Source organism: Neopelma chrysocephalum, unplaced genomic scaffold (assembly GCF_003984885.1).
Source record: "Neopelma chrysocephalum unplaced genomic scaffold, ASM398488v2 Primary Assembly neopelma1_70, whole genome shotgun sequence".
Lineage (NCBI taxonomy): Eukaryota > Metazoa > Chordata > Aves > Passeriformes > Pipridae > Neopelma > Neopelma chrysocephalum.
In genome coordinates, this window is record NW_020897730.1 from 5,054,743 (window position 1) to 5,082,603 (window position 27,861).

General features: G+C 40.1%; 1 protein-coding gene across 13 annotated transcripts in view; it reads left to right on the forward strand.

Annotated features, from left to right (window-relative positions):
* The window catches only part of DOCK10 (dedicator of cytokinesis 10), a 122,712-nt gene that overhangs the window by 25,481 nt on the left and 69,370 nt on the right, over positions 1-27,861 (forward strand). For 11 of the 13 annotated variants that reach the window (XM_027686077.1, XM_027686078.1, XM_027686074.1 and 8 more), the window contains exons 2-7: positions 6,902-7,021; positions 14,261-14,350; positions 22,714-22,796; positions 26,774-26,846; positions 27,175-27,309; positions 27,569-27,703. In XM_027686077.1, the coding sequence (XP_027541878.1) occupies positions 6,902-7,021; positions 14,261-14,350; positions 22,714-22,796; positions 26,774-26,846; positions 27,175-27,309; positions 27,569-27,703 (636 nt within the window). The remainder of the gene's footprint in view (positions 1-6,901; positions 7,022-14,260; positions 14,351-22,713; positions 22,797-26,773; positions 26,847-27,174; positions 27,310-27,568; positions 27,704-27,861) is intronic. The other 2 variants (XM_027686071.1, XM_027686076.1) reach the window with 1 other exon arrangement.

Below are 27,861 nucleotides of genomic sequence, written 5' to 3' on the forward strand. Positions count from 1 at the left end.
CCCAGTTGCCTGAGAACAGATCTCTGTGGTTTGAGCAGCCGTAACCGTGGTCGCTCCTTGGTCGGCTTGCTGGAGAAGCTACGTGTGCCACTGAAGGCTCCGATGGCTCCAGCTGGCCCCCCAGTTAAAATGAAGGTTTTCGGAGTTAGCTCATCCAGATGCGAGGTGTTTCAATTTTTCAAATATTTAACACACTGAGTTCTCTTACAGTAACTTTTAAAGCTGGAAAATATACAATGTAGATCTTTATAAATTTTGATCCATGAAACAACGGGAATGTAGGCAGCTAGGATTCATCCTATCCCAGCTGTATTTGTACAAAGTAAGTATCATTTAGTCACGCAGGTCCCTTATTGGTGTCAGTCAGAATTTTCATTGAATAAAGAGGTTTTAATGAATGAAAATTACTTTTCACTTTCATTATTCCCAGCAGGATCTTCAACAGGTTTCGTTGCTTTTGCTCTGCCTGAGCTGATGGGTACTAGAGCGTTTTGGCAATTTCTGAATCACTAGGAATTGGGGGGTTGAATTCTTTGTAATCCCTTGCTATTTTCTCTGTGGCAGAATTGTGTGGGAACTGGCAATCCCCTTAATGAAATTTATTGGCACGTTGGCTTCACTGCTGCCACTGAAGAGTGTATCAGTTGTGCTGTGCAGCCCTGACTGGATTCTTTCCAAATACAATTCTCCAAGTTTTACTGAAAATCATGACAAATTAAGCATATTGGACCTGACAAGCGAATGTATTTTAGGCTGGAAGAGAGGGGTATGTAAAAAAAAATTTTCTTTGTTCCACTAATTTTAATAAATTTGTTGACTATGTATCACACTGAGCCAAAGGAAGCCTTTGTAATGTGGCCAGAGAGTTTGTTGACTGTGAATAGACGCAGAATAGGCCAAGCAGTAATAAAAAGTAGGAGATCTGAATCAAAAGGAGAGACCATCTGCCTGCTGGTTCTGGCTGTGCCTCCCTGTCCATTGCCCAAATACCTTTTGCAGACATTGAATTGCCTCTCCTGTGCTTGAAATGCAAAATTTATTTTCCTTAAAGGAAATCTATAACACGATGCAGACTGTGTTGGGAGTGGAGAGAGGGGTTGAGAGCATTTTGAGTGGGTGAGACCTGTCACTCCCAGCTCAGCTGCTTGAGGGTGTTGGGGACACCATAATCCCCACGTGGCTGCTCTGTCTCTGCTCGCTGGGTACAAATGCTGCCATGGGAGCCACTGCCAGGAGCACTCTGGGTCTCAGGCTGCTCACCCATGGTTTCTGGTGGGGGGGGGGGAAAAGGTGCACTCAGTGGAGATATCCTTCCCATGGTGCCCACCCCAGGCACCAAACTGCTCTGTTGTCTCATGGTGAATAGAGACATACCTTGGTCCTACAAAAATGCGAAAGTTTTGGTGACTCTATAAAAACCAAATTGTTTTCTAGCCTCAGCTTCATGTTCTTGAATATTTAGGATCTGTGGGTGTCACATCTCAGAGCTGCTGGACAGTCTGTGTCACTAGTATGTCTGAAGACAGGGTTAAATTCAGCATTTACACTACACCTCCTCCAAAAGTCATGGAGTCGTGGTTGCTCTTTAGCTTCATTTCAGACATGTTTGACAAAGAAATATTCAATTGAATTTGGCTTGCCCTGGTGGAATATAATTAACTACATATAATTGTGAGTTAGCCATATAAAAAAATAAAAGGACACATTACGTCAGAGACAGAGTATTTAACTGGGGAAAGGAAGAACAAAAAAAGTGTGAAAAGCACTTCACATTGATGCCAGCCTGGAAAGTAATTTAATTTACTGCTGTGAGTTTTAGTAGAATTGGGTTTGGTTAATAATATTAAGAAGTCTATAAAAATAAAGGAAGGCAATGCTGTTATTTTAGTAAGTGGCCCTTTCTCTTGTAAGTCTGCCCATTTCAGTATTTCAAATGTGTAGTAGAATGAATTGAAATTTTAGACAAGCCATAGCTTGGATGAAGTACAAAATCAGAGTCTTGCTTGATCTTGACCAATCTGGCCATCATAATTTTTTTGACTCTCTTTAAGAACATGCAGTGGATCCTCCTGTCACAGACGTACTTTAGTCCAGGTAACTGAAGTCCATCAGCTTAAATTCTTTGTGTTTATCTGTTTCTTTAATTTTTTTCTTTCTGGCATGTGGAAGAGAAGGAATTTATTTAAACATCTATATTAAATTCAATAAATTTTAGATACTTTGGATTCGTTGTCAGAATAATATGTTGTTAAAGCATTAGAAAATCACAGCACTTGGTCTACTTTATTTTTAGGATGGGGAAGTGCTTGGGATGACTATCCAGAGACTATTGGTCTCAGTTACGTCATTTCCTCCTTTGGGGAGTGTTCACAGAAATATGACTTTAGGAGGATGATACATAGTTATGAAGAGAAGATGGGTGCAAGCATCAGTGCACAATGACTGTGCAGCTGGCAGCAAGCCAGGTACCATATCTGATTCTGTAACATCATTTATATGAATATTTTTGCTCATTACTACTGTGGAAAAATAATGCTTTTGTACCTAGACCAGAAGATGATGGCAATGAAGCCATATATCATGGTGGAATCTGGGCTGATTCACTGTGTGAAATTAAATAGACGTTATTCTCCTGTGGTGTTGGCTCCAATGTTCATTTAACAGCTTTTCAGTATCCCAAAAGAGTTTGGAAAAGTTGGCTCACCAAAATTCAAAACTACATGCCTCAACACTGTCAGAGTGTGAAGTAAATGGTACTGCTGAGATTGTTGTAGCAGGTGAGGAGTCAGAGAGTGCCTTTTTACTAGATGTATTCACAACTGTTTCAGCACAACTAAATTCATTACTCACTTGAGATGGAGAATATAAAAAGCATTATAAAAATCCAAGCCAGCATAATTCGATCTTGGCTCAGATTGCCAAGTTGGCCTGTTTCCAAAAAGAACAGACAAGTTAAATTGAGAAGAGGCAGCACTATGGTTATTAAATTAGCATTAAATCAGCCCTACTCATTTACAGATCTCTGCTAGTGCTTGCAGGCAGAATTTGCTAATCCCAACATCACTGCTTCTGTCTGCCTGTGAGGAGAAAACTGAGCAGCCATCCCACAGCTTCTAGAGATAAACTTCTAGAGATAACCAGCTGCGACTTCCCAACAAAACTGCAACACTAAGCATTGCAGTGCTGAGCTTTGCCAAGTTCAAAGTACTGGCTCTACAAAGCATGGAGTCAGTGTCCACAGTACCTAGTCTTATGGTCTGTAAGAACATGCAGAATTGATGAAGAGAGGCGTTGTGTTTATTATACCACCATGCTTGTTGTTGGCAGGAAATGGACTAGATGATCTCTGCAGCCACTGTATTGACAAGGATGCCCTATTACTTGCATCTCTGATTTATGGGAGTTGGCATAATACAGTATTGCATTTTATACAGGATTTTGCTGTAATACCATAGAAGGAAGAAAGGAATTTTTATTGCATCAGTAGAAAAACATCACCATTAATATTGAAGTGCTTTGCTGAAAAGTTTTGCAGTCAATTTGATAATGTCACACTTACTTACATTTATTTCAGATGTGTAATCTTTCTCAAAAGACTTCTCTGTTAACATCTGTTAAAATGTTTCCATCAGATCGTGCCCTTTGCAGCACTGGGAGTAAGAGAATTAGTGCCGTGGGAACACTGATGTTCATGCACTTACTGTGTTTCTCTGCTTCAGGGTTTTCTTGAGTTGTATTCTTGTCTCATGTAAATGACCTTGTAGCTGCCAAGGAGAAGTTTTCCCCTGGAGTGTTTCAGCAGCTATCAAGAATGGCTTTCTGAGCATTGCCAGTTTCTGAAGAGCAACGAAAGGGCAATGTTGCATTGCTTACCCTGCCTCCACCTACATCCCAACATCTGTGTGATATTAATTTTGAAGGAGATGTACCTATGTTCACACCAACCTTACAGGGATTTCCAGGGGGAAGAAGGAATACCTCTTAGTTCTGCAAAAAGGGTAGTTTCCACAGCCATAGAGAACCTGCAAATGCTGTAACTTTTTATGGGATCTCCCCATATTTCAAGAGAAGTCCCAAGATTTCTGGGACTTCCCAGCTCTTCCATGGTCTTTGACTTCAGTAGAAAGGTGTCTATTTATGTCATTTGTTTATTTAATGATTTTTTTGAACTTTTGAAAGCTGTCATTCACGATGTTTCCAAGAAGCATCTGACCAAGGCTAATATTGTGTTGACACATCTCTTCTTTGAGAGAGTGGACATTTATGATATCAGTGGCATATCTGACTTATTAAAAGTTGATATTGTTGCAAAACCATTAGCCTGACAGTATCAGCTCTGGGAAAGGGGCGTTCTCAGTGTGATGTCACAAACTTTCTGCAGAAAATGTTCTTGTTTTAGTGAAACCACTGTACAGGAAAAATGCCTCAGTGAAACACTGGTGCCTCATAAATGTCAGTGCATGTATATTTTCACTTTTACTTTGAGTTTTCCTTTAAGTGGTTGCTATAAGGTTTCCTACTGAAGGTAACAATTGCACTACTTACAAGTTTGCTTTCTGCTAAATTTAAACTGAGTGAACTTTGTTCAAACCTGGGCATCATTACCAAAATAAGTGGTACAGCATAGAGGTGCACTGGTGTTTTCTCTTCATGGTTTCAACTCCTTGAAGCTTGTGTTTATAGAAGAATATTTAATACATAGATACAATGATAGATTTAATGATGGAGAGTCTAAAACTCCTGTTGAAAGGATACTGCGTTGAGTTATATATAATTTGAAAGGGAACAAGAACAAGCTGTGCATGGTGACATGGTCAGATGACCCCATTAAGTTCCTGTGAGAAACCACTGTCATCAAACTACAGACTGAAATCTCACTAAAGAATATGGCAGCTACTCAACCTGAGAGCTTCTTGAGCAGGGCTGGATAATCATGTGTCAACTGGTGCAGACCAGGGCCAAGTACCTGCTTGAGACAGTTTAAGGTGCTGTGGCTGGTGTCATATGAAGTCTCACGTGTCCTAGTAGGGCTCCTTGTCTTACCTGAACATCACACAACCAGTGTGATGTCACAGAATCTAAATTAAACATTAAAGCAGTTTCTTCCCAGGTTACCCAGAGAAATTGCAGTTGCCCCATCCCTGGAAGTGTTCAAGGCCAGGTTGTATGGGACTATTTGTTCTATTTGTTACTATTATGTGTTGGTCTTGCTTGTCTTTTACAATTCTTTAATATCTTGGCATCAGTAGATAGTGCTTTTGGCCTGTGAATGCTAAACACTAATGATTTTAGAAGTTTATTAACTCTTACGCTGATAAGCAGGACTGTGAGAGTTAATAGACTGAACTGTTGAAGGAGCAGTTCAGTTTTTTAATTGTCTCTCCATCCTTTGATGGAGCTTTGATGCTTTGAGCAGGGAATTGGAGTGGATGGCCTGCAGAGGATCTGAGTTGTTCTGTGATTCTAGCATCAGCTGCTCAGCAATTGAATAACCTTCTAGGAACATGTGTATCCCACTGTTTTAATCTAATTTGTGTGGTTGAGTTACTGATACATAATTAAACTTTTCATAGATGCATTTGATGCCAAAGGGAGTCTTGAACTCGAAATAGAAGGGAAACTGTTTATAAGAGCTGGAGAGAAATCTTGAGATGGCTGTGATGACTGAAAAAAAAGGAACTCTTTAGAGCAAAGTCAAAAGAGAGAAGGACTTTTATATTTGAACCATTGTATGTATAATGGACCATATGTGAATTTTATATATGTATATACATGCATAAAAAATTCACATATGGTCCTTTACATATATATATGTATATATAAAAAATCAAATACAGTGGAAAATCATGAGATTATCTTGGAGAAATTTGTTTTATGGAGGTGTCAAAGCTTTCTTTTTCAACACACCTTGGTTTTGATTTAGGGAAGAGGGAGGGAAAATTGATATTAATGTGGATAACCCAGTGCAAGAACAGTGGGTAAAATACCACTTGCTTAAGGTCCACTATTGGATCAGACTGAAAGACTGTTCAGCAAAAGTGTTTCTGCATTTGCTTTTCAGTAGTGTCCTTTTTCACTCTTATCACCTGCTTATCCATTCCTCCTGACAGTTCTCTTGCCCTTACTCACTCTTTCTGATACTTACATCTTTAAATTAAGCAAATGTTGTGACTCTAATACTTGACTTCATTTGTTTAATGTATTCTAGCATGTCAGACGGGCTTCTCTTTTTCTATTTTTGGGTTGTATTTCAAGACATTGTGACTTTAGTTTTGTTTGGTGCTTCCTGTGGTGGTTTCTTACTTTACTGCTGTTTCAGGCAGTAATAGAGTACTATTACGGTGATAATACTCCTGTTTCTGACAAGAAAGACCATGGGGGTGGATGCCAGATGGTTTATTCCAGGAGAATAATCTTCAATTATTACCAGCTAAAACAATATGGTGGCATTCACAAGCTACCAGCAGTTCAAAAGGTGGGACTGTGTGAGACAGTGAAGAAATTAGTAGGTTTCTTATTCTAAAACATATTAACTCAAAGTCGTATCGATGTTCATTTCAAACTGCATCTGTCAATTTGCCTGCATGTATTTACGGGGAAAGAGACAGAGAATTCCTGAGAATGCCAGGTAAGTTAATGTAGTGGGTTTAGTCTCTGTAATGAGCTGACAGATTGCTCTGGAATTATCAGATGGAGAGAGGCTGTTACAACTGGCCGAACTTCCGAACTTCCACTCTCTCGCATGAGCTCAGCTACAACAAACTGAGAAGACTGGGGTGAGGAGAGAAATTATTCATGCTTTGGTGTATAAAAGGAAAAATATAGCAGATCTCAGTTTATGAGAGGGGAGGAAGGCAAATTGGGATGTAGAGAGTTTACCTGATTTTTTTTTTTTCCAAAGCAGGAAAAACCCAAACTTTTGGAGCCTCTGGATTATGAAGCTGTTATCACAGAAATTGAAAAAAGTATTGGGAACAGCCAGTTTAAGGATCTGATATTATTCCCTGATGATGACTTTTCAGTAAGTACAAGACAAATATGTGTTATTCTTTTCCTTTGGTTCATCTGTTCATTTATTTTATCTCCTTTGCTAGAGGGAGAGCCAGAAATTGTCCAAGGGCTCTCTAATATTTTCTTAATTCATGCATAATGCTTTACTTTCTTCCCACTGAATTCACTTGTTTTTGTTGGGTTTTTTCCTTTGACATTTCTATATGCGTGACTTTACTATTCAGGATTAGATAAAGCTCGAAGCCCTGGTTGTTCCCAAATATATTTTGGGAACTCACTAAACATGTTATTCCATAATGTATCCTTGTCTGTTTACTCAGCACAGTGGTAGTTTGGCCAGTGCTAGAATCTCTCCCTACTGTTATAGTCTAATTTAGTCTAATTTAATCTGTAACTTCTGATCCCATTCTGTTTTGATGTATTTGGCCACTAGAGTCCCTGGTGCTGAGGAAGGCTCCCATGGGTGGGACACTGACAGGCAGTGGATCCCAGACCCCACAGCCATGGAGCTGCCCGACCTCATCCTGGGCTCTCTATTGCTTGTCCTGCCAAACTGCAAAAAAATTGAGAACCTGGAAGTCCAGGGCAGCTCTCCCAATGGCAGTGTGGGGCGACTCAGGAGGGCAGGGGTTGCCTGCTGGGCAGCTGGGGAGATGCATTGCCAGGCAAGTGCAGCAGGCATCGTACAGTAACTTCTTCAAAACCAACCCATCTTTGTCAAATATTTAGGTTTTGATGAATAGGCATTCTCTAATGGAAATACATTTCAATTTTGTGACCAATTGTAACTGCTGTGTGAGGGCCCTTTCCATCAGCTCATGGCACTGCTACTGTCCTATGAGGCCAGCTTAATCTAATCAACTGCTTTGTTTTACTAAATGGCTCTATTTCCTTGGTGGCATTAGCTGAGTTAATGTGCTCATGGGATTGAGAGAAAACTAAACAGAATAGATTTCCTCATTATCGTTAATTCCTTTATCCATTTTGCACATTTGTCAATTTATGAAATTGAAATTTAGCATTACAAAGCTGACTAGACATACTGTGTGCTGTCACAAGGCCCTTGAGCCCTTTGATTTAGAGTAACTGAGCTCAAGTCCACAGAGCAAATCCTCTCAGTGAAAGAATCACATCCTACTGCTGAAGTTCTGTCTGTCAAGTATATTTTCATAGCCTTACTTTTATTTCGTTTTGAGCAGTTGTTGCCTCGATTTTAGTAGCTACTTCTATTTTGTTTTGTATGTGTTATGCTTTGCAACTATTCGGCATAATCTATTTAAATTTAAAAAAAATAATAAGTAAAAAGATTAAGACAGATGAGAGAGGTACTTGCATGGTAGAGGTGGCCTGTACTCACAGAAGAGCAGGGGTAGTAGTAGGTAGGGTCCATATCCTTGCGATAAATCTCTCTCATCTTTGTTATCTTCTGTCAAAGTCAGCGGCAGTAACAAGAGCCTCTGCCACCAGACAGGACTGCAGAGCTCACATACAAGGCAAGTTTTCCAGTTGCAGAGTCTCTATTTATAGGCCTGCTCCGTCCTGCTGAAATATCACCTGTGTGCAAAAGTCTGGGTCAGCCATTTGAGTAGAAAGAGATCCACATCTGACTGAATTAGGAGGTGCTCAGGCTGGCTCTGAGTGGTATTTAACGTGATAATGCCCCAGGAAACAGTGGACACTGTTTAACTAATGACTGCAGTTGCTGCAGACTTCATGGCTCAGTGCTGATGCAACCCCAGTTTGGGTCCATAAGTGAGCAAATCCTATGGGCAAAATGGTCATGCCTTCCTTATAACTCTCCTGCCTGCCCAAAGCTCAGTTTCCATTTCAGAAAAAGCATGTTAGCTCAGCTTCATTATTCTTCTCTTCCTGCATCTTTGTGAACAAATTTCCCTTCCATTGCTGTGCTGTGAAACAATGGCCGGTGGACATTTCTGCAGCAATACATAGATACAGCACTTGCACTGTACTTGTTGGTAGTAGTCAGACGGAGTTGATGGGCTTCCTGTTGTGCTCATAGAAAAGGCAAGCTTGTTAGTGATGCTGGTACTTTTACATCCTCATCATTGGGTTACTGTGCTTCCTTCACCTTCTGTTCCCCTAGCCTGGCCACACTCTCCCTTGACAAATGGAACTGCTGCTGTCTGGCATTCCTATTTCTCAGTTCTCTTCTACATGTTTTCCAGAAGGGAGGCCATGAAAGAAGTGTGACACCTTCCTTCAAATTGGTCTTCCTCTCACCTTTAACCTTTCACATCTTAGTCTTGCCCAGTTTCATTGTCATACATTTGTACTTCTGCTCCTAAGCACTGTCATATATGCAAGCAAAAAAAGCTGTATCCTTTCATAAGTATTTTTTTCATCCTTTCTTCATGTCACCATCCTTTGGAGTTCACTGAACACTCAGCACCCTCTTTTCAAATCTCTCCAGGATCTCGAGTCTTGCACAAAATCATTGATACTCTCCCTTAGTGACAACAGGCTCAGCACCCCTTTGCTAATACCTTTGCTTGTGTGAAGGTTTAGTAACTAAATATGTGTAAATGGTATGTTGATAAATAGAAGTTAATTGTCTTAAAAAGGTAGCTGAAAGTATTTAATAGGCACTCCAATTTGGTATGGTATAAAGCATGTTAAACTCTCTGGGTCATGCAAATTTGTTCCTTCTTCTCTCCCTATGTTTGATTCTTTTTAAATCTCTGTTTGAGAAGTGGAACTCAGACTTTTTTTAAACTGCGTGTAGAAGTGTGGCCAAATGCCTGGTTTTGAACCTGTGATAGAAACAATAATTAATTGCCTAAATTTAGGACCAGGTGTAAGATGGCAAAGCTTGCCTGCATAGTGCGAAACCTAATGAAGTTCAGTCTGATATGCTTCTGACTCTTCTGGGCTTTTGAAAGCCCACCTGGGTGCCCTGTTCCCTCTAAGTATCACAGAGGCCATAGAAGAAGAGGGGCTGAATTGTGCTGTTGCTGGTCCTTGCCATCACTGCAGGTGTAACTGTTTCCAGGCTTCTTCTTTTTTAGCTCTGAACAAGAAAGAGCCAAAATGTCCCTAATTTTTAGATTGTGAAACGTCTGCTATCTAGATATTTATTGTGCAGGGAGAAAAGATGATCATTTGGATACAGAACTTCATAACAGAATCAGATACATCTTTAAGGGGAGGGAGCAAGAGTAAGAAAGGACACTGCCTCTTCACATGAAACAACATGTTTGCCATAGGGGCAGCTTGAAGCACAGGCCTTGGAGCCTCCTTGGAAATACCTCTGTAAACATGACTTATTTCTGAGATCAGAAGGGTTACAGTGGTGAGATCACGGATTATTTTCAGTAGCACATGAATTAGCTCCCACTTTCCCATGTGACAAGCAGTATCTGCTCATTCTTAGAGAAGCAGAAATTGAGTTCCTTACTCTCATGACTAATGGGATATGGGTATTCTTGACGTGCAAGTTCACATCATCTGGCAGGAGCAGGAGAGTGAGAGGTATCTGCAGTTCTAGGGATGCACTCCAACTGTTTAAGTAGAGACAGCTAATGCAGTCAGCAAAGCAAGCTGTGGGCCAAGCTTTTTCTCTCACACAGAGTGTGATTTAGGGAGTGATGCCGCAAAATCCATCCTTTAAATGTGCTCTGTGCTTGCTCTCCTTTTGCTTTGCCCCACACATGTACCTCCATGGTGAGGTCTGTGCTGGGACAGCAGACCAGCAGTTTGTCAGGGGACCTCTGCACAGTGGTATTTGTACAGCATAGTTGCACCTTAGGCTCCATTTTAATTTAATGGAGTAACTCATTGCAGGGTTTTGTAACATTGAGTAAATCTGTTTACTTGGATGAAAATGAGGCTGAGCAGCTTTTCTTTAGAGAGAGATTGAATCTAAACATTAACAGAGAGGGACATGTCTGCCTGTGTGTGGTTAGCTCTCTTAGGAGGGCAGCCTTTGCAGGAAGTAAATACCATCATTGTTGATGCATCCGTCAAAAGATTTAACCACTGGTAACAGACTTTCAGACTAAAAGCTATTTAGAATAGATTCAGACTGAAAATGTTTGAAATGGCTAATGGAGTTTGAACTCCATTTTCAAATGCTAAATTCACCATGTCACTGGGAATTAGTCACTGCCTGAAAACATTATTCCTAATTAGTTGTCGATAAGGAGCAATATTAACTTCTGTGTTTCACTGTAAAAGGTGGATGTAGCAATAGAAGGTGCTTAGTGAAATTGCACCTTATAACTCATCCAACACCTGGGGTCGACATCTTATGCAAATGTGACAGCCTGGCAATGCCGGAAATCATGGTTGGATATAGGATATTTATATAAAATAGATTAAAAATAATTCAGAAGAATTATGGAATTGAATATTTAGGCTGATACCTGCATTATTTCATTAGTTTGCATGCAAAAATGACTGGGTAATTGGCCTCTGGTTTGAATAGAAAATTGCTATGATTGCCTAAACATTAGAAAATTAGGCTGCATTCACAGCACGTTTATAAATACTGAATTTTCTACATGGAATCCTTTATTTTGTTGATGACTCTTTCAGCAGCACATAGTCTGTTGCTGAAATTTAGTTGTTTTCTGAAGTAAATAGGTTTGGGTGATTAATGCTATGCCTGATCAGTCTTTAAGAGCATTTAACTTTGGAAGTAATCGTGTATGAACAGGAAGTGCCTTTGTGGCCTTTTGCAGCTAAGTGGTTAAACATAACTAATTCTCAGAAGGGAAGTGCTTTGTAGTTTTTAGCACAAGGTTAAATATAACAATATACAACATTTTCCATGTCCCAAATCTTTGTAAATAAGCCTGTGATGTTCTTTTTTAACGTCTACAAACGCACGAGCCCAGTGTTACCTGATTTCTCAGGTTTGCATGACTGTGTTTCTTTCTTTCAAGTGTGGTCTTGTTAAGGACAGTGGGCGAAGGTACCACAGGCAAAACAGTGGGGTTACAAGGCTTGTTCAGCTACAGTCTTTTTAACAGGCTGTGTAAGAGGAGGGAGGCACAATGGCCCCATTAGGTTAAGGTTAGCTGTCTTGGTCAGTGTGTTGATATCAGTTGACAATAAGTGTTGTACTAGGTAAAAAAGTTGACTTGCTGTATGTCTTATCTATAGAAAAAGATACTGGAAACTATCTTCTACGTGGGGTAGATAAACTTTACTGTGGGTGAGCAGGACAGGTTGTTGGTGTCTCTGAAGCTTATTCACCATCATGACAGGGTCAGTGTGAGGTACAGAGTGCATCACATGTCTCTTCTCCCATGACCTCCCACTCTGCCTTAGTCTGGGAACACCAGCCAATCTTCAGCAGTGATGTGTGTGCTGGAAGGACGGTGTGCGTGTTTTGTGGCTGCTGCTGCTGGCTGCAGGGTCCCAGCCTGGGAAAGAGCTCCATATGATGGACCACAGGGACACCCGTGGGTTTTCAGCTGTGGTCGGGGATTGTGTCTTCTTGTGACTGCCTAAAAACCGGGACTTTAAATGTCACGTATGTGTGAAGTAAAAGTAATGAGGTGCATTCCAGAGCCTGTGGGTACTGCTGGGAAGTCCCTAAGCAACCAAGGATTCAGACATCTGTTACTAAACGTGGCCTGAAAATTCATACTTCTTCGTCTGCTGTCTCTTTTACTCATAGACTAAATGATTGCGTAAATCACTTCACTTAGAGTTGGTAACGCAGCTGGGTGGAACCCAAGAACTCACACTTAGGAAGCTGTGCTTGGTTTGTTCAGAAGAACAGGATTTTTTTCACTTTCTGGTGACTATGAGGCACTATCGTTATTCATGAGAGCCAGAGTGTTTTAATCACGTATACTGAGCTCTCCAGATGAAACCAAAAAGTTTGGGGAATCCCATGATATTTCTGCCTCAGTGATACATACCTTTCTTTCACAATTACTCACTTAGAAAGGAATGGGGGGGGAAATCAGAGTGGTCTGTGTAAGCTCTAAGGAAAAATGCAGTCAATAATCTCCAGCACTTGTCATGTAGAGTTTGGGTGCTTCAATTTATAGAGGAAAAACATCACCTTTTAGCCTGAGACTTTTTAGACTGAGAAGATAGGAAGGAGAGCCTCCAGGGGCACAATAGATACTGCAAGCTGCTTCATGGTATTAGTGAGCAGTGGTTCTTCATATTAAACCAGTTGTATGCCATAGGCCTTCTTCTGGAATTCATGTGCCTTTCTGTAATGGAAGAGAAAATGAGCTTGGGAGGTCAGATTTGTCTAGGTTTCAGTCCTTTGCTGTCTTGAGTGACAGAGTTACTCCATTGCAACTGAGAGCATAATCTGGGCTGCCGGGGTTTGATTTTGTTTGTTTTACCCTCTTATGGCAGAGAAAATAAGTGGGACAGATCTGTAGCTTAGTTGAAAATACCCCAAAGCTTCCTCCTGTGAGCCTTTTGCAAAGTGGTTGCTTTGCCTGACCCCAGCATGGAGGCCCTGGGTCACACAGAGGAGCATTGCTGGTGGCCCTGGCCTCTCGCTGGCCTGCTGGGAATTAAGGGAAGCTTGGCTCCTTGTGGAGAACTTCTGGAGATCCACTTCTCTGTGTGGTTTCCTGCTGTGGGGCCTGACAAGCCAGCTCAGTCAGCAGCTGCTTTCAAAAAAAGGGACTAATTTGTGCAGCTCCTGTGGAGCCTGGAAGAAAGCTGCAGGCTGTCCCAGGAGTCCCCTGTCAGCCCTGCCCTGCTGCCTGTGCCCATGGGTGCAAGTGTCCCTCTGAGAAGCTGCTGCCTGGTTCCCCTTGCTTTCTGACCATCAAACTGTCCTGTGGCCCTCCTGTTGTTGGGAGGGCTCTGCTCCTCTCTTCTCCTTGCGAAAGAGTCAAAGCTTTTACTTCTGTCTCCACATTCCTTCATTAAAAGGAATGAGGTTCAGAAGTGAAGTGGAGAACGCAAGTATCACTGTTGGATTTGGCATATATTTCTGGGAGAGGATGTAAGAAAGACTTGATGACTTTTATTATCAGAAACCTCAGAGACTGAAGCAAGTTTGTGTGGAACAATTTTATTCCCAGAAATCTATTCAAACTCTGCTCTTGCTTGTAATTAATGCTTTAGTTGATAGTATTGAGTAGTGTGTGTGGGCGGGGTTGCAGTTGTTGGTATGCATGTGTTGTTGGCTGCATGACAAGTTGAAAAAATGTAAGCCATGATAACAAGGTTCTTAACCTTTTCATGAGACAAAACTGCTGTTCTGTCACTTTGACTAAATTGTGTATTTTTTGTTTATTGCTAGATAGACACAGTTTCACTGGAAATCAGGACATTGTATCCTTCTGTACCTGAAGATGCAGAACAAAAAGCAGAAAATTTATTTGTTAGAGAGGTAAGTATCTAGTGTGTATATCCTTTAATTTTAAACAAAACCAAGGGTTTGGGGGAGGCTTGCTATGATTATAATTAACATCTTTTTTCTTTTAATATGCTTTCGGTGATTTGAATCATATTTGAATTTTGAAGGCCAGAAGGAGGGGGAGGGTTAACAGCATATCTGCAGTTGACTATTCTGAGATGCTTGTATTTAGTAAAATTTTAAATGCACTGATCAGCTGTCACTGTACTGTTTTCCAGCTGCATTCCCTGTCACTAATAGTTCACTGATACTGATGTTGGCACTTTTACATGAGTGCTGATCATTGGTGATCTGAATGCTCTTTGCACTTTGAAAATATTGATATCTTTCAAAAAAAAGATAACTTATTGGCACTGGTTTAGACTCTTAAGAGTTATTACAAAGTACATATCTCATTTGGAGGCGTACATACAGCTATCTGAGGAGTAGGTGCACCATGAAGGATGTGTAGGGGGTTATATCTATGGTCAGTATTTAGAGTCTGTTCCACCTTTGCAGTAGAAAGTTGAACAAAAAGTTCTTCCATGACAGTTAGAGCCCCACCAGGAGTGAATAATTGCTCTACATTTAAAAAACCCCTATGGTTGTATTGTTTCCATACCTGATCTCGGATTGTAGGAGAAGATTGCTCATCCTGCTGCCTAAAGAATATGTCAGGTTGTCACCAGTATTATCACTTTGAAGGACATTAGAGATGCTGGTTACACTGTTCAGAGGAATCTACTTTAGATGGCTCCCTGAACCTTCCCCATCTTTCACTACAGATATAAAATATAGCTCACCATGTGCATTAACAAAACAGGTTTATGAAACCAAATTTTCAGTCAGTTTCTACAAGGAGTTTAATTCCAAGCATTTATAATTAGCCCATAATGTGTACCTTTCTTTCCCAAATTGGGATTTTTCACACCTGAATTTCTGGTTTGAAAAAATATTTAATATGTGCTACAACTGCAAGAAAATTTGTAGAGGAAAAGTCAGTTGCAGACAAACACGGGGATTGGAAAGCATAAAGTCCAAGACTAGGCAGAAATGTAGCTGTTGAATTGTATGTAACGTGACATTTTACAGGCTGGCTCTATTTCTTTTCAACAGGTCTAAAAAGAGCAATAACAATTTACTGCCAGCTCAGATTGCCTGAACTTTGCCATCTTTCTTAATCTGACAGCAGGGTTAAAAGATAACATAGCTCATGGAATTATCTACCTTCTCAGAAGCCTCACTGCCCTTTCAGCACTTTGGGGTCTGCTTTTTACTTTAAGGTTCCACAAGTTGCAAGGCCAGCATTGTGCTTTACAAAGAAAGTGGTGGGTCTAAAAATGGAACCTGGTACACAGAGTCTGGGAATCATTACAGCTGAGTCCTCCAAGGGGCTGCTAATGACAACCTGGTAAAATACATATTGAGCACATCTATTAGCTTTCTCTGCAATACCAATGAGCCAAGTGGAAGGGGAGAGAGGAGCAATGCAGTGGAAAAAAACCAGTACTACAGGACTAAACCTGTGCATGTAATAGGAGCAGTAAAGACCCTGTTTTAAAGTAGTAATGCATATGTTCCATTTTGCCACAAAGCCAAAATCTATATATACGTATATATATAGATATATGTATGTATGTATATATGTAATAAATTAAATTCCAGGAAGAGGATGGTTTCTAGTCCAAAATTAAGTAAAACTGAGCATGGGGTTCTGTGAAGACCTGTGACTGTGCTCCACTGCAGCAATTGTACAAATGTGTACTGACCCAGCAGAAGCCTGTTGTGTTCCAGGAGGGTGTTCAGCACTCCTGGATGGATGTGCAGGAGTGGAGTTTGTGACCTTCACTGGGGTTTTTTTGGAACTGTGAAAAAGCCAATGCTTTACTCATTGAAGGAGTCTCTTCTTTCTTCAAATATAGTATGGTATCATGAACAGTGGAAGTGTCCATCTTGTACACACTTGACTGTCTGTTGGTCACCTGGACTTGTTACAATCTAGGATCAAATGCCGAATTCCCAATCAAACTGAGGGGGAAGATATACAAAGGCAATGTACAGCTTCATCTTGCTGAAGCCATTTTAGGAACAACTGTCTCTGACTGTTCACTTATGTTACACTATCTCAGTGGTTTAGCAAGTTGAGGCACAAAGTTGTGGAGCGAGTTGGTGAACTGCAAAGGAAGAGTCTGCTCTTGGAGGTGAAAATAAATAATTTTCTTCATATGGTGCAGTGTGAAGACATGGTACTAAAATTATTTCAAGAACTCAGATCCATGAGCTCCTGTCTCATTCTTTGTTGGCTTTCAGACAGTCTTGTTTACAAGGGCTGTCAAAAGTCTGTGATAATGCCTTAAAATCCTGTCTCTTCCTGGGTGTTCGTTTCTCGCTGGTGACAGTAGGAAAGCTTTACTTCCATCTCTAGATCTTTCATTGCTAGAGTCCTCCAAGGATGAGGGTTTTTTTCCTCAGCCCTCACCAAGATCCATATGTAAGACAGCTTGGGAATTTGATCAGATTTCCCTTCCTCAAGTGACTGTAAACAGTACTTAAGGAAGCCACGATGACTCAGTTGCCTGTGCAGTATTGGTGTGTGGACTCAAGAGCTGCCAAGCCAGATGAAGGAAGATGAGGCTGATGTTGCTGAGGAAAGCTTTCAGTATTGGTGGTGTTTGATGCTGTCCACCTGTAGTGAAAGCTTTTACCTCTAGCTGTCTATTCAGTTTTCTTAATACTGCTTTTAGATTCCTCAAGAACTAAAAACTTTCACTGTTGGAGATACTCAGATGTTATGGCAATGGGTAAGGCAGAAGAATTCATTTTAAATTAAGATATCTGACCATCTATCTCTGTGTTTTGCTGAAACTGTAATATGAAAATTTAAAAAATAAAACAAAGGTGATAAACAGTCTTTGATAAGTATTTTCTGCCTACAAAGATAATAAATATTTTACATCTTATGATCGATTAATATCTGAGTCCATTTGTTAATTTATACCTAATTATTAGCTATATTTTAAAGGTAATACTTTGTGAATTGGTTATTCTTATACCTGTAGTTGTCTTAGGATGTTTTTCTTGTGGACTTTTCCACCTTAACTTTTCTTAGGCAGGAGGAGCCTGACGAACTAAATTAGGTTCCAAGAAAAGAGAAGTTTCCAGAAACTTATAAAGCCAGAATAAAATTGTCTTCAGTGGGTTGGGGTTTTTTTAAGTATTCCTGGCTTCCTTGAATTCTGTGCTTTCATCATGCTGTTTCCTTCCAAATTCTGAAATTTCTTACTCCTCACAGAGTCAGCTGCACATTTGCTGCATTTATGCCAGTCAGCATTGTCCTCATGGTCCATAATTTTGGCAAATAGAAACATTCACTCCACGAGAAACAAAATAAAATTCTTCCTTTTAGAAGGAATTCCTAATATCACCTTTCCCAACTCTTTATCCTGAATATTTAGATCAAATGTCAATTCTTTGGATTTTCCCCACATTTCATTTGGAAATATAAGGGGATAGTGCATTTTGCAATTCAAAGTATTATTTAGTTTGAGGAACTTAAGCTACCTAATTGCAGCATATTTAACCCCATATTGGCTTACATCAAGTCAATATTTTCAGGAAGCATGCGGGCGTGTGAACAGACATACATGCTGTTGTGAGATATATCTATCTATCTATCTATCTATATCTATAGGAATGAAATTCTAGGTAGGTATGAAATAAAAATCCAGAAAGTAACTAAATATTAGCTGTCAACTGTCCTTTATGAAATGAGTTTAAGCCAGATGATCCTTCTAAAAATGATAGGTACTACTTGGAAAAGTTTTTGGGAAGCCTGTTTGCAGAGGGGCTGGCCCCGTGGATGAGGAGGAGCGTGTAGGAGCTGTGCAGGGGCAGAAGCAGTAAGCTTCCTAGGTAAAAAACACAACATTAAAATGGAATAACAGTGTAGGAATATTGAAATTTCATTTGAAGAATGATGTAGTTAGTTTGTCTAAGATAATACAGTATTCACATGGATGTCTCTGAATTTTCCTGTGAGGGTTTTCTAGATGCACAAGTGGGAGTTGTCACTTGTAGTAACCTCGTAGAGCCCTTGCCATTCATCTAGAGGATTTTTTATTTGAGATTTTGCAAGTTGGGTCTATAGGATCTGTAAGTACTTATTAAACATGAGTTTTATTAATCACAATGTTAAAAGAACCACAGCCCCTTGTATAATTTCTGAAAGTTGTCGTGTCTCCATAAAGTTGATTTCTGGGGCTTTTTGATTTGAAGGCTAATCTGCATTGCATGGGAACTCCTGTTGGTAAATGTCACCCAGAAAGTTCTGTTATTGCTCATTGCAGTGTAGATTTCCCCAACTTCAAAATCTAAGAATTTTCAGTACTTGGGAGAGCTGTGGTGTCAGGACATAATATGTTACTAAAGGATAGTCGTTCTTTTGATAGCGCAGGAGGTAAATACTTTTTAAAAATGTTTGATACTTTAAAATAATAGCGTGTTTTAATGTTTTGGTTTGTTACATGGCTCTGTCATTGGACTTTACTGTATGTGTGAACTGTGTTATTTTGGGAGCAGTTTTGAGAGGTCCAGAAGGAAGATCCAGGTTGGAGGCAGCTCGTCGTGATGCTGCCATGCTTGTCATGGGCATAAGGAATCTGGGGTAGGCCTGGGTGGAGGGCTGAATTTCAAACCAGGGTGATCACCCCACCTTCCACCTTCCCAAATCCCAGCACACTGGCTTTGGTTGTTACAGCAGAGGTCTGAGGAGGGAGGAGCATTGAGAAGGCTCTATGAGCAGAGCCAGGCATGTCATGGGAAGAGCACAGAGCCATCCTGCAGCTTTTCCTCTGGCACTCTGTCCACATCCAGCTCTGGAAGGCCTTGGCTTTCTGTTTCCAAGCTCTTGCATAGGCTTGCCATGCCCTGTTCAATATCTCTTGTTTTCTACCTCAGAAACAGCCCCTCTTCCAGAGGGAGTGAGGGGGCAGAGTTGCCCTATGCATGGAGTTCCTCTGCAAGAAGCTCAGTTGTTTCAGCAGTTACTTTTATCATATGTTCATCCCTATTTCTGAAGGCTACATACCTAGTGCTATCTTAGAGAGCATGTAAGCAGGGGAGTTGCCTTTAGATGTGTCAAGGTGTTGGCTTCATTTGTATTTCTCTCACTTCCCATTCCCTTTTTTTTATATATATTTTTTCTTTTTTTTTTTCTTTTTTTTTCCTCTCTGGAAGGTTCATTTCCATTGCAGGGTAAATCTTTTTTAGTGCCTTTTTCCCAGTGGTAGCCATCATGCTGTCATCACCAGAGCCAGAGTTAAGAAGTTACAGGTGGAAAAATCTTGCAGGATTTTCTGTCTCTCTAAGGAAAAATTAGGCCCTCTGGGCAACAAGAAAAAAAAAAGAAGGAAAAAAAAAAGTAAAGACCTGAGTTTGATAGGGCCCTTGGGAATGGGCTGTGCAGCCTGCCTGGTTAACAGAGTTCATGTAAATGTGTGCCAACCCTCCCACATCCCAAAGCTTCCATTTCTCCATCTACATTTTTCCTCCCCCACAGTTCACTTGAGCTCAACAGCCCCTGCATTGGTGCCTCTGCTCTTTGCCAGAAACATTAGGATCCAGCTCTGGCCTCTTGATGAAATTTCTGCCTCTAGAAAGGTTTTTCTTACTCCTCAATTCAGGTTTGCAGATACTTTTCCTGATTGTTAAAATTCCATTTCCAATAATAATTTCCAATTATAAAAATCTTTTTAAGTCAGTACAGTCAGCAGCAGTATTTTGAGTTGGGATATTCTGAAGAGAAAGTGCTCTACCCTTTTTTTAGTGTTAATTCTTGAGCTAGATCTAGTTTCCCCACACCAAGCTAGTTCAAAAACAGTGGTAGCTGTTGCATTGGGCTGACTTGTCTTCTGTGACTTCACTGAATGATACTTGAATGTGCTGCTTTGTCCCCTTTGATTTTTATTTTGATTAACTTTTTCTTGGAGGAGCACAGTAAACCTTTATAGTTATAAGCTAAAATACTGTGGCCTGCTCTATACGTAATTTACAACTGCTTTTTTGAACACATCAGCCTATAATGATTGCAATAAAAGCCCACATTGAGAATTCTCTCTGGGCTTTAATTGCATCTGTAAGTAGAATACTCAGTATTGGAAGTACCACAGGAGAAAAGTGGTCCTTTCTGTAGAAGGTTCAGTTGGTTTACGTTTGCTAAGGAGAAAGTGAGTGATGTGTGAATTGGAGGGTCTGTGCTCACCCTCACAACAGTCAATGAGCTTTTCATTGGCTTATGTAGAACAGAGTAGAATACTCTTGTAGGAGTATTCTTACAGCCCAGGTGACTATCACAGAGTTTTAACACAAATACAAGAGTGACCAAGTCATTTTATGAAGAATCACAAAACAGAAAGGTTGAGGTTTAGTGGGGTTTTTTTATTTCTTTATTCAAAGGCGAAGTGCAAACAACACTGGAGTACAGTAGGAACATGGTTGTCAGGGTTAACTTTGGGCCTGACCCTGCCAGGTGCAGAGTGAGTCAATTATAATGCCATTCTTGGAGAATATGTGATTATGTTGTCTAATAGTCACATTTTATTCTGCATCCTATAAGATAATGATGGCTTGTGTCAGATGAAAAGGTAGGTACTAGGTCCACGTGGGATATGTTTACTGCCTTTAGTTGTGCTGAGCTCCTCAGTTCAGTGTTGAGGGAGAGAAGTGCCTATAAATGTGCACACACTTCCTTGCTGCCTTTTCCATACTCTAAACCAAATAAAGATGTCCTAGAAGACTGTGAATTCATAGATGGCTTCCTAAAACAAGTTGTGGCTGCTTACTCTGCGTAATTTACACGAGACTTAAAAAGGAAATTTGTTAACCAGCGCTAAGTAATTTAGAAAGCACCACCATTAAGTTTTCAGCCCATCCCAGATTTGCTCCAGCAGCCTGATAATCCCCTCTCTGTCCCTCTGAGGCAGAGACCACTCTGCAAGCAATGACTCCCATGGGCACTTCAGAAGAGTCTGAGAATGATGAGTAGGAATAGTCATGTTTGAAGGAGTCCTGTCCCTTTATTGCCTCTTCTTCTACTCTCTCTGCATAGCTTTTGGCATTTAGATACCTTTGATTTATCCTTTAATCCATTCTGTTTGTGTCTTGGAGTCTCATCTTTCCCATGCCTTTCTGTGAGACTGTCTTTCCCGTTTCCACCTCAGATTCCTTTCAATGCTGCTGCTTTTTTCTCTACTGTAGATGTCCACCCTTGTCCTTTCTGACATACCTCCTTCTCCCTATGGTCTTGGGCAACAACTTTTGCTGTTACGTTGTAGGCTGTATCTCCCCTTCTTTCTTTCCATCTCACGTGGGCTGCTGCAAATTTTCAGGTGGAGTGTGGGGAGAAAATAATACAATACTGGGGTAAATTCTTCAGTATACTGTACAAATACCAGGTTGCAATTTACACTCTGTATGAAGAATCACTGGAAATTCTGACATTGTGTCATTTTTCTTGTAGTTGTGTACCTTAGCAGTAACTGTACATATCTTATGCATCTTGTTACCTTTCAAAATGTCATGTTGGGTTTAGCTGCACTGAAAAAAGTTCTGCATCTAGTAAATAGCACAGTTATTCTGGTCTATTTGACAGCATAGCCAAACCCTTCGGTATATTTTTTTGTTCAGGTCTGTTTTCCTTATTTTAGGGAGATTAATGTACTAAGAGCAATTTCCGAAGGTGAATGCAAAACCAACGAGAAGTTATTTAGATAATAAAATCTAAAAGATGACGAGATGACTGAGCAAATTCAGTGTGGAAGGGAAAATGAGACTGGTGAAAAATGATAGTCCTATTAATATATTTCTGAGTGTTATTAAGAGGTTAAAGATCAATCCTTAAGGTCAGAACAAGAAGTAGAGGGCTTGTGCTGCAACAACAGGGAATAAAAGGAGTAGGGCAAATGTATTTACAATGGAAGACTTAGGTAATGAAACGGGATGCAAACAAAAAATGTATAATCAATGTCCATGAAGGAAGTCGGGCCTAAACTAGATAGTGTCTCTTAAGGCAGTAAGTATATAATTTAATGATGCATCCTAGAGAGCAGATGAGAATCAGTAAAGCATGTTAAATTGCTATCAGCCCCCTCCTCCATTTGATTTAAAAGGGAAATTGTGCTTCAAAATATGGAAACATATGACTCTGGCTTTCCTTTAAGAACTGTGCACCCAGCTATAAAAGAGAAGAATATGTTCTCTCACACAGAGGACTCCCTGAGATCTTTATTAGTTCTCTAGCCTTCTTGAATCTGAACACTTGTAGTAATTTTATTGTTGTTGTTTGTGTTTCTTTTCTTTAGGCTTGTAAATACTACAGTTCCCAGTGGCATGTTGTGAACTACAAATACGAACAGTATTCAGAAGACTTTCGACATTTACCACAGTAAGATCTAGCACAAGTTCTTCCTTTTTTTTATTTTTCCCCTTAGGTTGGTGTCATTTGCTAAGCTTTGCCCATATTTGCACTTTCCTTTGTCTCATAAGCTCTGCTTGTTTTACTGTGTTTTTAGTGCCTTGCATTTTTAAAAAGGGGAAGAAAAGGTCCTTTACAAAAGTTCAAGGCTCTGCAGAATTCAGTAGTATCAACAAACCCTATTAGTGCTGATTCAAGTCCTTAGAAGCGTATTTACGTATTCAAAGCACAGTTGATATGGGAAAGGTGGCTTTTCGTTTTCCTTAATAATGCATAAATGTCACTCACCTTTAACTGGGATTAATTCTCCTTTTAGTTACCCTGTGTAACAGCGAGTAGGATTTCAGTGTTTTATAGCTGCACTGTACAGAACTGGGTGCAGTGTGTGCAGCACTGATGAGGCTGTAGAGATGTGCAGGTGTCGGGGTAGGTGGGCTTACCTCCTGCTCTGGGAGGCAGAACATTAAAATCAGTGTAATGGTGTTGGGAGGAGCAAAAACAAGTTCCTTGACTTAAGTGGAAAGAAATTAAGAATCTGGTGCTCATTTCTACATGTGTGAGTTTCTACCCATGGTCCTGTTTCTGGCAGGTTTGTATTATGTGCCCTCAGGACGGTTTTAGGGAGTAGTTAACAAAATTACTGAATGCCAAAACGAGCTGTGTTACCGCTTCCTTTCCTGGAATTTGAGTCATTAAAATCACATACTGGATGAAAAAGTTTTTTGCATGTGCATAACACAGGAATGGGTGCTCCAGGCTTGGGTTGGATGGAAACTAGTATTAGCTATATTGTTTCAGGAACTGATAAAATGATTCTTATGGCCCCTTTAGATGCTGTGTTCAGAGGGGTTTGTGCTTCAAGCCTTCCCTCGGACCTGCATTTGCTCTTGTATGTTGGTATTTTTATGAACAGTGGATGTGGTAGTACAAAAAGCCATTAAGAGCAGTTTTGCTAATCAGAGATTATAAACATACAATTTCTTAAGTACCCAGCGTGCTGATTGTTTTAGAAAATTAATGCATTTAGTGCTCAAGAAAAATGTTTGCAGCACAGCAGTTTTCTACTTAACCTGAAACATCTTCACTCTTATGAAATATGCATTTGACAGATGTGGTTGCATTACTCTGCACAAAAGTACATTTTAGCTGATTACATACATCCTCTTTTGTGAAGGTTATTTTAATATGGTGCTTAAATGTGATTTGCTTTCATGAGTTCATGCTCCAGGGATACCGTGGTATCGCACTTCTTTTCCCCCTTGCATAGAGGATTAAAATGAAGCAAGATCTTGTTGTGTCTTGTATCACAACATAGCACTTAGAAGTGATTTGGATACCACAGTGGTTGATATTTCAGACACAAAGTTATAGCATGTGTGTCTGCATTTTTTTTGCTGAAAGTTACCATGGCTTTTGAGCTTAACCTACCTTAAATAGAGCTAATTTGAGGTCCACCTCATTTCATACCATTCCCAGCCTCTTTGACCTTGATTTGCATGTACATGTTATAAAGTTTGGTGTTCTAGACTAAATCTCATGAAAAATAAAGTGGCTGTATTGTCATTGTATTGTATCTCACTGTTGATAGGTCTGGATGCCCAGTTTTCCCAGTGTTTTGTTTGATTTGTGCAAAACTGCTGTTGTACTGTCAGAAATCTGAGTATATTCTTGTATCAATTCCTTTATAGGAAGTCGTATTGGGGAACATTGGATGACTGTTAAGTGTTTAGCTTTCCATCATGAGAAAGGAACGTCATTTGCAATACCAGATCTAACTGTGGCTAAAGTAATTCCACTCACTGAGGGTGTGCTAAACTCTCCTGGGGGCTTTTCCACTTATAACGTGCGATCTGGACTCAGCAACCTTCAGCAACGCTGGAGGACTTCATACTTGGCTGTACTTGAGGCCATGCTGTGTTGTTTCAGACAGTCATACAACATGTCAAGTAACGGCTACATGGTGTAGCAGATTTTTATCAAAGTTATTCTTTCTGAATACTGACCCTTTCAGATTGGAAAGCAGTTACAGTGTGATGCTGACCACCTGGGGCAGGCAGTGAGTACTCGGTGTGTCCCTGGTGCAATTCCACTGAAGCTGTGGCACCGGGGAAGAGCTCAACACCATGGGCATGACACGACCAAAATATTTAGCAATTGCTTTAGTTTTTCTCTGAGTGTGTTCCTCCTTGGAGATTTTTCTCAGGTCTTTCTACCCCTTAAATTCCTCTCTGTGAACTCTCACTACCTCTTTTTACACTATATTTTATGCTTTGTGCTGGTGTGTTCTTGCTTCTTGAGTAGAGGAAGAAAAGGGGTTGCTTAGTGTGTGCTGTGGTGACAGTCTGTCTGGGAACAGAAGAAGTCATTAGCAAAATTTTTGCTGTTGTTCATAGAAAACCTGGAACATTTGGTAGATATTTCAGGCCTGGTGCCTTGGAATTCTGCATCTTCATATAGGTCCAAAGAGGCAGTAGGCAGAGAAAAAGAGGGTATACCAAACAGGATTTTGTGCTTACCATGCTTTATCTGCCTGCCCTAGAATGATGAGAAGCATACCCAAAAGGATTCCTATCCAAGGAAGGGAAAAATCTTCTGTGAAGAATGACACAGAGGTCTGAGTCGATGAATGTTTCATGGGTGGTCAGTGAGATCTGACACCTGAAGCAGCAGTGGTCTGTCCTTATCTAAGTCTTTTACAGCTCTGCTGAGGGGACAGAAGGATTTCCTTATTTCAGAGAAACTCCCAGTGTACTCAGACTTTTGGAAGGGCTGTGATTCCACGGGACAGGCTCACTGTCTGCACACGGAGCAGCAGAGAGGGGCAGAGTTGCTGTATCGTGTGGTGAAGGCTCAGCACCCCACTAATCCAGGAGATTTCTGACTCCTTCTTTCCCTCCTCAAGAGCATCAAGTGGATTAGGGTTGGGGATTTGTTTTGTTGTTTTTTTTTTAAATAGCTGACTACTTGTCCTGATACTGGTACAAGTGTCAGGGAGTGCGGTGAAGTTACCTGTCCCTGTGTGGCCGGAGGGCATCAGTCAGTCTGCCTACACATCACCCCAAGAGCATTGCAGTGCACTTTAGCTCTGAATAATGAATAAGACAATGAAATTTTTGTTTAAAAATGTGAAGGCTTGCATGTTTTTTTTTTAGTGAAAGTTGGGATTTACCTTGAGATATTTGGTTTGGCGTTCTTTCAGGTGGGAGGGAGTGTTTGTGTAAGAATTTTTAACAGCAGTCCTTGGTTGCATTAAAAAACCTGCAGTGAACTTCCATCACAAATATTCTGAATATTAACACTTTTACGGATGTGAAAGGTGCCAATAGATTGTAAATGTTCCTTTTATTCAAAATATTGATCAGTTGTTTACATTAAAATGCAAAACTGGAACAAACTGAAGAGAGGATAAAACTCTCCTGTGTTCTGTGTGCACTTATGGTGGGGTAGGCACATCAGGAGAGCACTGGCTTTGAAATGGGGAAAGTGAAGACAAATAGGTATTGTTCATTACTCTGATCTTCCAAATCTGTAACTGAATTATGAAGCTATGTAGAAGCTTTAAGATGAAAATTCTAATGTTCTTTTTGCTTAGAAAAAGCTATTGAAGACTTCAGTCTCATTCATTTGACAGCCTTAAATGGGATATCTCTTTGCAAGTTGCTTCAGGTTTGTCGTCCAGTGTGGTGGAAAAGCAATGAAGAGAACAGGAACTGGTATTTCATCATTTGTTTAGAACAGTTGCAACTTCATAGTTTTGGGGGGAAAAAAAAAAGATAGATGTGGCTTAAGAAAGAAGCTGTATTTTAAAACTAGTGATTTTTAAAGGAGACAGTAGGATCATAGCAATAGGTGTACTGACATTGCCATGGGGGCTTGGGATGGTTACCTCCTTCAAATAGACGGTATACAATTATTTCTAATAAATAAAATTTTTCCTCCCTTCCCAGAAGTGAATGTAGACCAGAAAAACTGCCATCACATTCCTTTGAAATTGATCATGAAGATGTGGATAAGGATGAAGTATGTATTCTGTTTTTTGGTGGTTTGGTTTTTTTTCCCTGGGAAAGAGTTATTTATTGTTTTAATATCAAATGAAGAATGATAATTGAGGCTCATTATCTTAAATATCAATATCTAAAATATTTCATATTTTAAATTACTCTGAAATTAATGGAATGGCTTTGTCTCTTATTTAATCCTGTGCATGGGAGGCATATTAATAATATCTTATTTTAAAAGGAATGAGAGGGTGATTTGTTGTCAAGCAGATATTCACTCATTACAGTTGTCTTTCATCTTAGAATTCAGAAAGCAAGTCCATGCAATATTAATCATTTTTTCCATACAGGATACAACATCCCACTCATCTTCGAAAGGTGGTGGTGGTGGAGGAGGAGGAGGATTAGCAGCCGGAGTTTACAAGTCTGGATGGCTTTATAAAGGGAATTTCAACAGCACTGTAAACAACAGCATTACTGTTCGGGTAAGGAGGCAGCATTATTCTTTCCTTATTCCATTTGGATTTATATCCCCCACAGAGGCACACTTGTTTGCCATTGTCATTTAGCTGTTTATATCTCATGTTTGATTACATTATTTTTACTGATAGTAAAGTAATATTGTGGTGTCTGCAAAATAGTGCAGTCAGGAGTTGCCTATTATTTAAACCCTGTCAATAAAGTATCAGTGAAAATAATTTGCAGCACAACAATTTTCATTTTTCTTTTTTCCCACCACTTCAGTCATTCAAAAAGCGCTATTTCCAGCTGACACAGTTATCGGATAACTCATATATTATGAATTTTTATAAAGATGAAAAAATATCAAAGGAGCCAAAGGGATGTATTTTCTTGGATTCTTGTACAGGAGTCGTACAGGTAAGTTCCAGTTTGTTTCACTGTATTGTTTGGGGTCTTGATACATTTTAAAAGGCAAGCAGAAGAACACATTAATGAAATAGTGTCTCATTAGCAGCTTCAGGAAACGAGAGCACTGTTGATTTTGCTCCTTAAATTGATGCAAGTGCTCAGACTGA